This window comes from Atta colombica, unplaced genomic scaffold (assembly GCF_001594045.1).
Source record: "Atta colombica isolate Treedump-2 unplaced genomic scaffold, Acol1.0 scaffold102, whole genome shotgun sequence".
In the NCBI taxonomy this organism is placed as follows: Eukaryota; Metazoa; Arthropoda; class Insecta; order Hymenoptera; family Formicidae; genus Atta; species Atta colombica.
Genome location: NW_017259187.1, coordinates 349447 through 361489, shown reverse-complemented (window position 1 = coordinate 361489; position 12043 = coordinate 349447). Strand labels below are relative to the sequence as shown.

General features: G+C 33.8%; 1 protein-coding gene across 2 annotated transcripts in view; it reads left to right on the top strand.

The window, feature by feature from the left end:
* The window catches only part of LOC108687843 (hillarin), a 27041-nt gene extending 21915 nt beyond the window's left edge, over window positions 1-5126 (top strand). For both annotated transcript variants that reach the window (XM_018193853.1, XM_018193845.1), the window contains exons 8-12: window positions 442-663; window positions 759-908; window positions 1572-1761; window positions 2384-2641; window positions 3220-5126. In XM_018193853.1, the coding sequence (XP_018049342.1) occupies window positions 442-663; window positions 759-908; window positions 1572-1761; window positions 2384-2641; window positions 3220-3531 (1132 nt within the window). In that variant the 3' untranslated portion in view covers window positions 3532-5126. The remainder of the gene's footprint in view (window positions 1-441; window positions 664-758; window positions 909-1571; window positions 1762-2383; window positions 2642-3219) is intronic.
* The last annotated feature ends 6917 nt before the right edge of the window (window positions 5127-12043 follow it).

The following is a 12043-nucleotide window of genomic DNA, read 5'->3' as shown; positions in this document are numbered from 1 at the left end:
AATTTCTATAAAGATACACAGTGAAGATCCTACTTTGCAAAATTTACATATGTAATTATTCATATTTCCTTGAACATATAAATTTAGTGGAACAAAATATAAATCATGCTTTTTAAATTTGAAAAAGGAATTTGTGTAATTTTATTTTTATAAAAATAATAATAATGAATTTAATAAATGCAGATTATTTTCCATAAATAAAAAAATCTAAAATATTTTATATTAAAGAATAATCATATATGAAAGCTGATGTACATAAACTTTTTATTTTTATTATGTTATTGTAACTAGTTGCATTCCGATAAACTCGCGAAACGTGAGATCAAAATGCATATAATATAGAATATATAAAGAGATTAAGAATTATCGAAATGTTCGACATTCATATGTTTCATTTATCTCAATTAATAATATTTAAATCGTTAATAACATTGCATGCAGTTATGCGGGTTTGCACTGCGTGGTCATCAAGGGTTACAGCAAATCGGCGGGATACCAACCGGGCGTTTGTTTCGAGGACAACCGATTCCGGAACAGTTGGAACGCCGTGTATGTGGCAGGTGCATGGCGGTTCGTCCAGTGTAATTGGGGAGCACGACATCTCGTCAATGCCAAAGAGGTTCCCCGTCCCGGTCAAGCGAAAGCTAAGAACGACAGCCTCAGGTAACGACATACCAAAGTTATCGATGGTATCGTGATTACAGCGTTTGCGTGTGCAAATAAAACGATCAATGTGATCACGAAGACATTTCACTTAGGTACGAGTACGACGACCATTACTTCCTGACGGACCCGCGAGAATTCATATACGAATTCTTCCCTCTGCAAGAAGAGTGGCAGTTGCTTAAACAACCGATTTCACTAAAAGATTTTGAAGAATTGCCTTTCGTACGGTCTTTATTCTTCAGGTAAGGCAACATTCCTGTTTTCTTGTTTTCTTGCGGAATATACTTTCTTGAGGAATAAGAGAGAAAGCTGGATTCTACGCAGATTAATTGTAACGTTCATGATTCATTTTTCTCGCAAAATGCACTGTTCAACTCCATGCAATTTATATAACTGCCATTAATTTCACATCGCTTTAAAGGACCTTGCACTAATTACATAGGAAATTGGATCTCGGTGAAATGAGGTGGTTTTCACATATGTAGCTTATAATATGATGAACAAAGATGTATACACACATGATTCAAATAATGGATAACCGTATCAAAAGTATAAAATTTGTGTTCATAATTAATCACTTTGGATGCATCATAACTTAAGAGTTATTCATTATTTGAGCAATGTGCATATAACATTTTTTGTTCACCACACATTACAACATAAAAACCTTATTTCACCGAGATTTAATTTTCCATATAATTAGTGCGAAGTCCTTAAGTAAAGGTAATAACAACTTCAAGCGTATCACGTCTTAACAAATTAAATCTGTCCATTGAAGCGCGTTTAAAGACCGTTAGAATATAATTAAACTGACTATCTCTCGCAAGTGTGGTGGGATTGGTCTATTAACAATGACCGTAAGTTGCACAGCGAAAATACCGTTCGGATAAATTCTGCGTGTACAGGTACGGCCTTTACTTTCCGGATACGAATACAAATGCCGTTATGTATACGGATTCCACTGGTGCTGCAACCGTGAGGATAGCGATGCCAGCACATATGCAATCATCCCTTATCTTTCATTACAATCTCAAGTTTTATGATAATGATGGCGATGGTTACGACGGTGTGTCGCTCAAGCGTTTTGTCATGCAGGTAAATTAATAGTCTGTGGCCTCTGTATTAATGTCATGATGATTTATGTCAAGCGACTGAATCGCGTTGCTTTGATTATAAAATATTATAAAAGTCATATAAAGTAATTCATATGTTTCTCTTTAATAGCTTATTTTAAGACTTAAATGCTTAATTCGAAAATTAAAAAATAGAAAGAGACAGAAAAAAAATAATTTTAATTTATATTAGGTATGGGAAAAAGTTCATGGCGTTTTTCCTGTTAGATGGCATTAAAAAAACGCCACGAACTTTTTCCCACACCTAATATAATAATTCTTAAAACGTGTGTGTGTGTGTGTGTGTGTGTGTGTGTGTGTGTGTGTGTGTGTGTGTGTGTGTGTGCGTGCGTGCGTGCGTGCGTGCGCGCGCGCGTGCGTGTGTATGTGTGTAAGAGACGGACGGATTATTATTATTATATATTCTGATATTGTATAATACTAATTTTTGTAGAACTTTCTATTATTTTTGTATTTTATAACATTACTATCAAGTCGCATATATGAAAGATGTACGTTATATTTGTCTAAATTTAAAATAAATAAGAAGATAACGCAGTGCAGATCAATACTTAAATAAATTTCACGAATTTGAAATTTTTTAGTCGGTTGTGGGAAATATAGTCGCGTTTCGAGTTCACGCGCCGTGTTCCGGATCTTTTCTTTTGGACATATTCGCCAATGCGGTAACGCCGAAGGAATACTTGACCGGTGAACCGATGAAATTCAAAAGCGTCTGCAAATTCAAAATCGCATGTGAAGAATTGCAGACGGTGATGGTACCATTGCCAGATTGCGCCAGTGGCGAATGGGGTCCCACCAAAGCTACCAGATTATTTGGTCTTATACCCATCACTCATCAGGTACGTTAATTAATCAAATTGGTTTGTTCGTTACTATATAGTTAATTTAAGGCAAAAATCAATTAATATAGATTATAAAAAGTGATTTACAAGTATATGCAGACTTCTATTTCCTTAACATGTCCATATAATAGTTGAATCAAAATACCAATTGTGTAATAATGCGTATAAAATGTTAACATTATAATTTTAAATAATTAATAATTATTTATTATTAATATAAAATTAATATATATAAATTAATATAAATAAAAAGAAAACTATGATTACATGTTTTTTTTCAAAAAAATTAAGCTGATTCTAGTGCTATGTAAAATATAATAAACTTTTCAAGTCTATCGAGTATAGCATGTAACTGTTATATGTTTCACGTAGGTAAAAGTTTTGTCATGTTTCGGTCCACAATCAGTTCCACAAGAATAAATTTCCTTTCCACTCTTTTCTCTCACGTATGGAAATACTAAGGTGAAAAAAAGAAAAGTCAAGAAAGATTGGCCAAGAAAAAGGAATCTTTTATCAAAGCCGATTTTATCAAAACCTGTCAGGCAGTTCACAATCGCACAATCTATTGATTTTAGGAAGCTCTGGTGTTCGCCGGGCGTGAGCTGGAGATTCAATTCCGCATGTCGAGGCCGTTGACGGACTTCATGGCGACCCTGCACAAGAACGGGATTGAAGAGAAGCGCCTATCCAAGTACGTGACGCATTCTATCGCCGACGACGACGTAGTCACATTCTCTATAAATTTCCCCGAAGAGGGTCAATACGGTCTAGACGTCTACACCAGAGAATCCACAGTCTCACCCACCGCTCAGCACGACGTTACTGGCGAAAAGCATCTACTCACGCACTGTTGCAAGTATCTCATCAATTCCAGCAAGAGGAATTGAGAGTAACCTCGAGCGTTTTCGTTGAAGTTCAGCTTCATCCGAAAATTTCTACTCTAGTTGTGAATGGCGATTACTAGCGAGGAATGACTGAAATTCTAGTGCTTATTAAGACGAGCGACACACTTCTTTCGTGGTACTTTCGGAAAATTAAAATTAGTAAAGCGAATTGTGAAATATTTTGCAGGCATGATGAACGTCGTCGTTACTTATCGCGATGAAATGATCACAAATATTTTATAATCCGAAAGTCTCGCTTGTCATACTGAGCTTGTTCTATCTTTAGAAAACAGAGAGAATGTGCAACATTCTCCGGAAATAGATCAACTATTAATGATAAATTAATGACACTTTGTCGTCGAATACATAAAGGGAAAAGAGTAAAGAAGCCGGTCGAATGATACAATGGTAACGAAGAGACAATGATGAAAGCAGTGACGTTTTACGTCATTCTTCAAAGAAAGATTCTATTTTATGCAATTCCGCTACCTCGAGTCTAACAGTAGGCTTACGACTGGAAGATAATTATTAATGTAAAACTAACTATGGAATTTTAGTTTTATATGGGAGAGACATTTTTCGAAGGGCCTCAAGTAGCAATAAATATTTTCGTAAGTAAATGGACGGGTTTAACGCGATTTCTTGAACACTCAGTATATCTGGGACGTGCTTACGGTCGTGCTCCCTTATATCATCTACTGGATTAGTACTTCTGTATAATGATGCTTTGACGCGATCATGCTTCTCTTATGCAACCGAATAAATTATTACGATCTGCAATTCCGTTATAACAATTTCATCTCCTTTACTCTCACCAAGCTTTACTCTCACCGACAGATTCATATATTTATCGCTAATACCGCATTATTTTCAATACTACCTGTTATATGTATATCCCGTTTCCGATTGCGGATCAACATTAAGCATGTGACGCGTATAGATCGAAGCAAATATAATATATTTTATGTACGAAAAAGTGCTTCTGTATATATAATGTACGTATATATAGCATCATTACGACTTGTGTGTGGAAAGTATTGTTATCTATAAAGAATATTGAATTGTATCTAAGGAAGCACTCGTCCAATTTTATTTAATCTACTCTTCTACTTTTTTAATTTCTATTTTTTTATATTGCTCTATAGGATTCTATTTATTTTATAATTAGACTGTGTTCTCTTTTAAAATTGATAAATTTGCAAGTCGTAATTTTCGAAATGCACAGGTGCTATACTTTATATTATCCCTTATAATGATATTCGCACAACCGAGCAATCATTTATTTAGTGATAGGATAGCATTCGCACTGTCGACTATGCAAGCAAAAATGTCGTTTATAACAATTAAGAAGAAGATATATATTTATTAATCGTGTAATATTAATCTTTCTTGTTGTCAATTAAAATTTTAACCACGAAAGGAATCCCCACATTATTATCTTATGTAATAAATGTAACTCGAGCTTACAAAGTCTATTTTGTTATCCATTAACATTCATAAATATATAAATTAATTTTTTTATATACCGTAGTTACTTTCAATAAAATTTTCAATATATTCTTGTATAAAGATTTAATAAATTGATTTCCACAAAATAATTTCAGACTCAAATAATTTCAGATTCAAAATTATTTCAATAAATCGATTATTACAAATCCAATCTGAATTAATCGAAATTCATACAATTGCGTAATTTTTTTTTTAAAGTATGCTTATCAAGATAAAGATATTCTTCGAAAGTTTTCTTAGATTTTATATTGATAATTCTCAGGAAGAAACTGTAATCAATATTCTTTTTATTATATTACTCAAGATCGTTTCTGACGAATTAAGAAATACGCAGGTAATCAAAATGATAAGATATTCAAGTAGAGTAAATAATTCAGTAAATAATTAATTAAGGACAAAGAATTCAGTAGAGTAAATAATTAATTTCCGCAAAACTTCCTGTCAAACAGCAACCCGTTGCACTTATTCCATCGAGCATGACAAACGTAACGGTACGTCCATCTTGCGGTAAAAGAACAAAATTTAAATTTCATGAATCACAATGCACGGCTTCATACAAACTTGAATAAGGAGCTGATGTATTACAAGCGTTTTTAATATCGTATTCTCACTTCGAGATGAACACATCCAGTGATAATTTTAATAAATCAAATACAAAACTATAATTATTTAAAGGAATTACAGAAATAATCATAAATAATAAATCCTATTCGCAAAGCTATTTTAATTTATTAATAATCGATTTTAGCCAATAATTGTCTTCAACTTCTATGTAATCCAAAAGTAAGTCTGAACGACAGTAATCCTGAAATATAACTCAATAATCAATAAATCCTTTAAAAACCATAGGTACATTCAGTACTCAGCAGTTATAGTTCATGTGAATTGCACAATTTATAAGATATCTATCAATCGATTAATTCTCTCTCTCTCTCTCTCTCTCTCTCTCTCTCTCTCTCTCTCTCTCTCTCTCTCTCTCTCCCTTATTTTAGAAAATAATTTTTTTCTGAGCTTAACGTTGTTGACATAATTCTGTAATAAATCGAAAATATTTATAAAATATATAACAAAATATTAGCAAAAGATTCGAAGGCAATGACTTTCGGTGAATCTACGATAAATTTGACAATATAAAAGCGCTATTGATGGACATTCAATAACACACAACAAATGATATCGATTTATTTATCGAATTATTGCTGAGTGGCATTCGTGCAACTATATAGCCGAACAAAATTTACCGTACTGAAGTTTTACGAAGTGTGAACGGCATTCTTCGGTTGTATTATACTTTCTTTAAACTGATTCACGGTTTCTCTTTATCGCTTATTATGAAAACTAATTACCGGAATGTCTTGTATATTTGTTCGGAGATAAATCATCATTTCAGACTGAGGATTTTTTATGCGCATTGCGACGAGTTACCGGTTCATCGCTAATTAAATAGCCGGTCCTCAGATTGCAGACTCACCCCTCTTCTCCTCTCCTGCACATCGTCAACTTCCGGAACAGGAAGACGATCCCTCGGGATTGCCGAGACAAGAAAAAAGTTTCCTTATTCCATGATGGTACGTGCGGAAAGAAAGATTTCATCGCGCGGGCGTACTACTTTGTGATTTATAGCCCGCTAACTGCTTATTGTAATTGCAGATGAGGACATCTATTATTGTTATTATCAGCGTTGGCCGCGGAGACAGGACGCGGGATTTAGAAGCTGCTCTCGCCTTATCGCGCAAAATGGGAATTTCTGTTCGCGGTGACGGCGCGGCTAGAATTTTTAATGGCACTTACAGTAGAACTTGTCGCATGCGAAGAGGCAGAAGCTTCACATTTTATTTTTATTAACATAAAATTTCTTTATATACTTTTGGATATATAATACGATTTAACCATCGTTCTTAAAGGAATTTCGATCGACGGCGATTTTTGTACCCAAAGCACGAAGCCGTAATTACTTTCGCAACTCCTCTTTTGGCATCTGAAGCGCGAGATTTATGTGCTAAAAAATAAGATATTTGATTACTCGGTTTATTGTGGCGCTGGAATAGTTAAAAGATTCTGATAGCTACTGCTGAAACGTGTTCTCTGTTCGTTCTACTTTCCATTGTTTGATGATGGTCGCTCGTTAGTATTTCACGCTCTATACACACGCCACATAGAGATGATATGGACTCAGAGTGTTTAACAAGCCTCTTCCTTCATTCTTTTTTCCTCGCACTTCCTTCCGCAGCCCGTTAGATGCTACGTCTTTATAATTGCTCACCGCAAATGGATGGCTATTAATGTATACGTCTATTCGCCAGTATTCCAGCCATAACATCTTAATAATTGCCGAGTATAAATAGCTGCGGCATGCCATACTTTTTTAAATATATACTTTTCCTTTTATGTAATATTATTTAGTTATATATTGGAAAATTTGCTTATTAAAAGTATCGAAAGTTTAATTAACAGAGTAAAAGAGAAGATTTTTTTTCAGTTATTATGAAACACTTTTTTTTAAAGTTATAGATATATAATATACACGAGTTATCGATTACATTATAAACTACACAATATAATAATTAATAATAATATATACTGCATATTTACATTAATATCTCGTAGCAGAGAAATTTTATAATAAATGAAAAAAAAAAATCTTCTCTTTTATACCAAAGTACAATGTACCAATTTTATTTTATTGGTTTTTGTTAAATTTTCAAACAAATGTCAAATGTGTCACGCGGTATCCCGCGCATGCATCGTATCGGTTTGCTTAAAATACACAGCGCTCTGAAACGAATAAAAGCTATTGCCTTTACGAGTGGACTATTTTCGCTGGGCGCCGTGCACCACACGCCCACCACCTTCTCTAATCTAAGGCGCGAGCATCTATAATGCATGCCAGGCCGTGAGGGTATTTCTAATCCCACGCAACTCCCTTGTGGGGGCCGCAGATAGTGAGTCGAAATATCAGACGTCGAAGTAGCGGGCGCGCTGTTTTCCGAAGGGGCTGCACCCTCACTCCCTCACACGGTGGTGAGTCACGCGAGAGAACGGCTGTGCGATCGTCGAAGATCTCTCGCGACGAGACGGAAATGGTAAAGGGATAAGATAGCTTGGAAACTCAATCCCCTTGCGTGTGAGTTTCCATACCTTGGTAAAAAAATCTTTAAAGCTGCCCTCCTTGATAGAGGCGAGTAGAGTATTACGCGACAAAAAATTGTGGATTATTGGCTGGTTTAAAGGGAAAAATAATTTCAACAAAGCGTGGAATATCCCAAAGATAATTAATTTACGTCAGCAAAATTGAATAGGGATATTATAACAGAGTTTTTATATTATACGGTTCAGTTGTTATAAAACAAAATTTAATTATGGAATATCAGACCGAGTCATTTACACGATTATCGTTCTGTGTTTTCCTCCTCGTTTCTCTAATATATAAAATATAGTAAAATAAATTTTGAAGGAAGGAAAATTTTCATACAAAGGCACAAAGTGTTCTATTATTTCTACGTTTGATAATGGACAAATTTACTGCAGTACAAATTGGAATTCATATAACTGAAATGAAGTTAAAAAATTATTTGATATTATTTAGATGAGAGTACAAAGGTGGAGGAGAGTAGGAAACTTAAAAACTACAATACTTCGAACAAAGAAAAATATAAAAAAATCTGTCGAGTGTGTGTTAATAAAACGAAGTGCGACTTGCGAGCCGAGCGTTTCGATTTCGTTGCCACGGAATGAGAACAATCGGAGAATGAGACATCGAATAATAATAACAATAATGTACTTTTAGGCGATGCCGGCTCTTTCAATACTACGACCACGGAAAGCATCATTTATTCGTAATGGTATCATTTCACGCGCGTGAATTTCTCCCTTGTACTCTTATGATAACGTAGTCATGTTATCCTTTCACGTCTTGATGATACATGTCCGCGATATTCCTCCATTTTCACGCGAAACAACGGAGAGGCAATCGTCTCTATTCGGCTTGGTAGATCGAACGGTGCATTATTTATCCGAAATCAAGAAACAAGAGTAATCGGCCGTATTGAAAGATCACGTGATCAGAATAGCAATCCGGGAGGAGACAATTTCTACAAATTGGTAAATGTACCAAATGCAAGTAAAAATCATGTTTTAAATTGTTTAAACTGCTTAATGAATGTTTTTAACATATTTTTATAATACTGTTTAAAATATGTATAAAACATTAAAAATATGTTTAAAAAATACAATGTTTTATTCTTTAAAAAAAATTTTTTTGCCAATTTCTAGCCATATAGCCTCGCGATTGAAGAAAACGGAGAACAAATTCCATTGATATTGTCTGATCACCAAATTACGAAAAATCTTCGTCGAGAAAATCATAATGCCGTAAATATATGACATATTGCCGATTCGCCACAATTTGATGAAAAATGTTAAAGAATGAACTGAGAACAATGACGACTGTTTCAATTGAAAATAAAAGAGCTCATAAAGATATAGAAGGAAAACAATTATTAATAAGCATAACTGTGATGCAGAGAAATTATTTTATAGTTAATAAGAAATTATTTATTAATACAAGGAGAAAAATCTTTCAGTTTGTATTATAATATCCAAATATCGTTTTCACAATCGATTTTCAGTTCTGATTCTGTTAAGATGATTGAAGAACAGAACCTTGTTACGCTGAATACTTCCAATCAAATTTATACAGACACTTGAAAGCAGATGCAATAGTTTTGTTTTCAACAAGCATCGAATATTTCAGCATAGCGACAAAAAAAATTTAATATTATTTTTTGAAGATAATTTCGATATTAGAACCTCTGGTTATGATAATGTGAAAATTTGCGTAATATTATTTTCTGCAATTTTTTGTAATATAATTTAAATGAAACAGAAAGAAGCAATCTAGATATTCAATAAAATGTGTCTTATACATTTTAAAGGAATACATTCCACAGTCGCCAAAGAAATATTTAATAGTCGAACAATGCCGACGTCCTCAGGAAAAACCTTATCGAACGATGAATCGAATCGACATGATTCGATGCAAACTACGAGCGCATTATTCTCTAACGAGTCGCCTTATATGCCTAACGGAAAGCGAACTCGCGTTTTAAAATTCTTTTCTTCACATTAGCATTTTAATCAGTTCTCCTTTGTCTGTAATATCTTTTTATGCATTCCTACATTTCATGCTAATTTTCAAACCAAACACGTTAATTTTACATATAAACTCTTTAAGATCTATAAAATGTATTTATAATATATAATAAATCATATTATTTAACTTTTATTCAGGTATATATTACAAATCGTATATAAGCGGTAAGATCGGCTGTTTAACAATAAAAAAAATCATTTCTCATTCTAAACAGCATTATACTTATGATTCTTATAAATCTTTTTGGTCATAATTTGACAAAACTGAAACATCCCGAGTCGAAATTTTAGTCCTACATTGAATCTCTTTCAACCTTAATTAAATCTTATAAACTGTTTTGATACTTGAACAATCAAATAGGACCTCTTTTAATATTACTTAATCCACAGCTTTTATTTAGAAAACTTCTTTTGAACCTAAAAAGGAAATTTTCCGATAAATGCCATTTACAGGCTCAATGTAGGAGCTAAATTCATTAGATTAGAATCTATAAATCTCTAGAGCCTACATACAGCCTAATTATAAATCTTTAGAATCTACATACGTCCTAAAACTAAGGTCCAAAGTAGGAGTAAAATTTCGATTCGGACAATTTCTTGTAGAAGAAAAAATAGTTAGAAAAGTAGCACGCTTTATTGCTCGTCGAGTATAAAAATGATGTAAGCTGCATATTAGAACAGGACAATCTATATAACACGCTTAATATTTTCTTTTTAAACTTTCTTCTTTCTTTAGAAATAAAGACAAAATAACACATAGCTTCATCTTGTTCATTGCAAAACCTCTACAAATCTCGTTGAACACGCGTGTGGAGAATCCTTTTTTTATAAGAATGCCGTGTGATGAAATTTTAAACAGCATCTATGGGGCTCATAAATACAATTTTTACAAAGTTTCATGAAACATTAAAGGCCCTTTTATTTCTCCCTGGAAAGAGCGAACTTCGCGCCGCTTAAACTACGTGACCGCAGAGCGCTTCCAACGAACGGAAGGTATCAGCACGGCTTATTCCCGAGGCAGATATAAATTCATATGGATGACGAAGTGGGGGCCCATTAGTCGCAGCCTAACGCGGGATCTAACCAAAAGCCGACGCGAATCTTTTCATTTGCATGTTTACGGTGGCTCGGTATTTTATTGTCCGACAAAAGTTTGCGACCACCCAGGGAAACGCGACGGCAGCGCTGAGGGGCGGACGGGGAGATATAGAGAAGCATTTATTATCGTCTGACACGAGACAAACGAGTAGTTGATTACAGGCATATTGTCAGCGGTGTCCCACGGACCAAGCGAATTCCATGGAAACAGCATCCAACCGTCGCGTCACCGCGCGCAATATATGTATGTGAGTTTAAATATTTCCCTATAATCTACGTAGACAAATTGTAATACATGTGCCTCCGGATATACATAATCTCAATATTTGTCACGTATCTTTTTAACAATACGAGGTTCATTTTCACTTCTTTTTATTTAAATAAGAAGAAAGAATTCAGTCAATTTAATTAATAAGATATTTAACCCTTCATAGGCACACATATTTTTACTTGTTCAGTAGGCACTGAGTTTTTTGTCCAGCTCACATATTTTTCATTGTTCTATTTTCTTTTTCAAAAAATCTAAAAAAATTAAGGATTACTTTCCAACATCTCTGCTACATTGCCAAATATTTATTTAACTCAAATGTTAAAACCTTTATTTAATAAAAATTGAAATTTAAGCCAAGAAGAAATTTTGCCTAAATTAACATAAGAAGTTGTTACGAAATAAAATCCTTAAAAATTTATGGTAGAAAATCGATGACAAATCCTGCAAAATCTGAAATGTATGAAAGCATAATAAATTTATATCGCG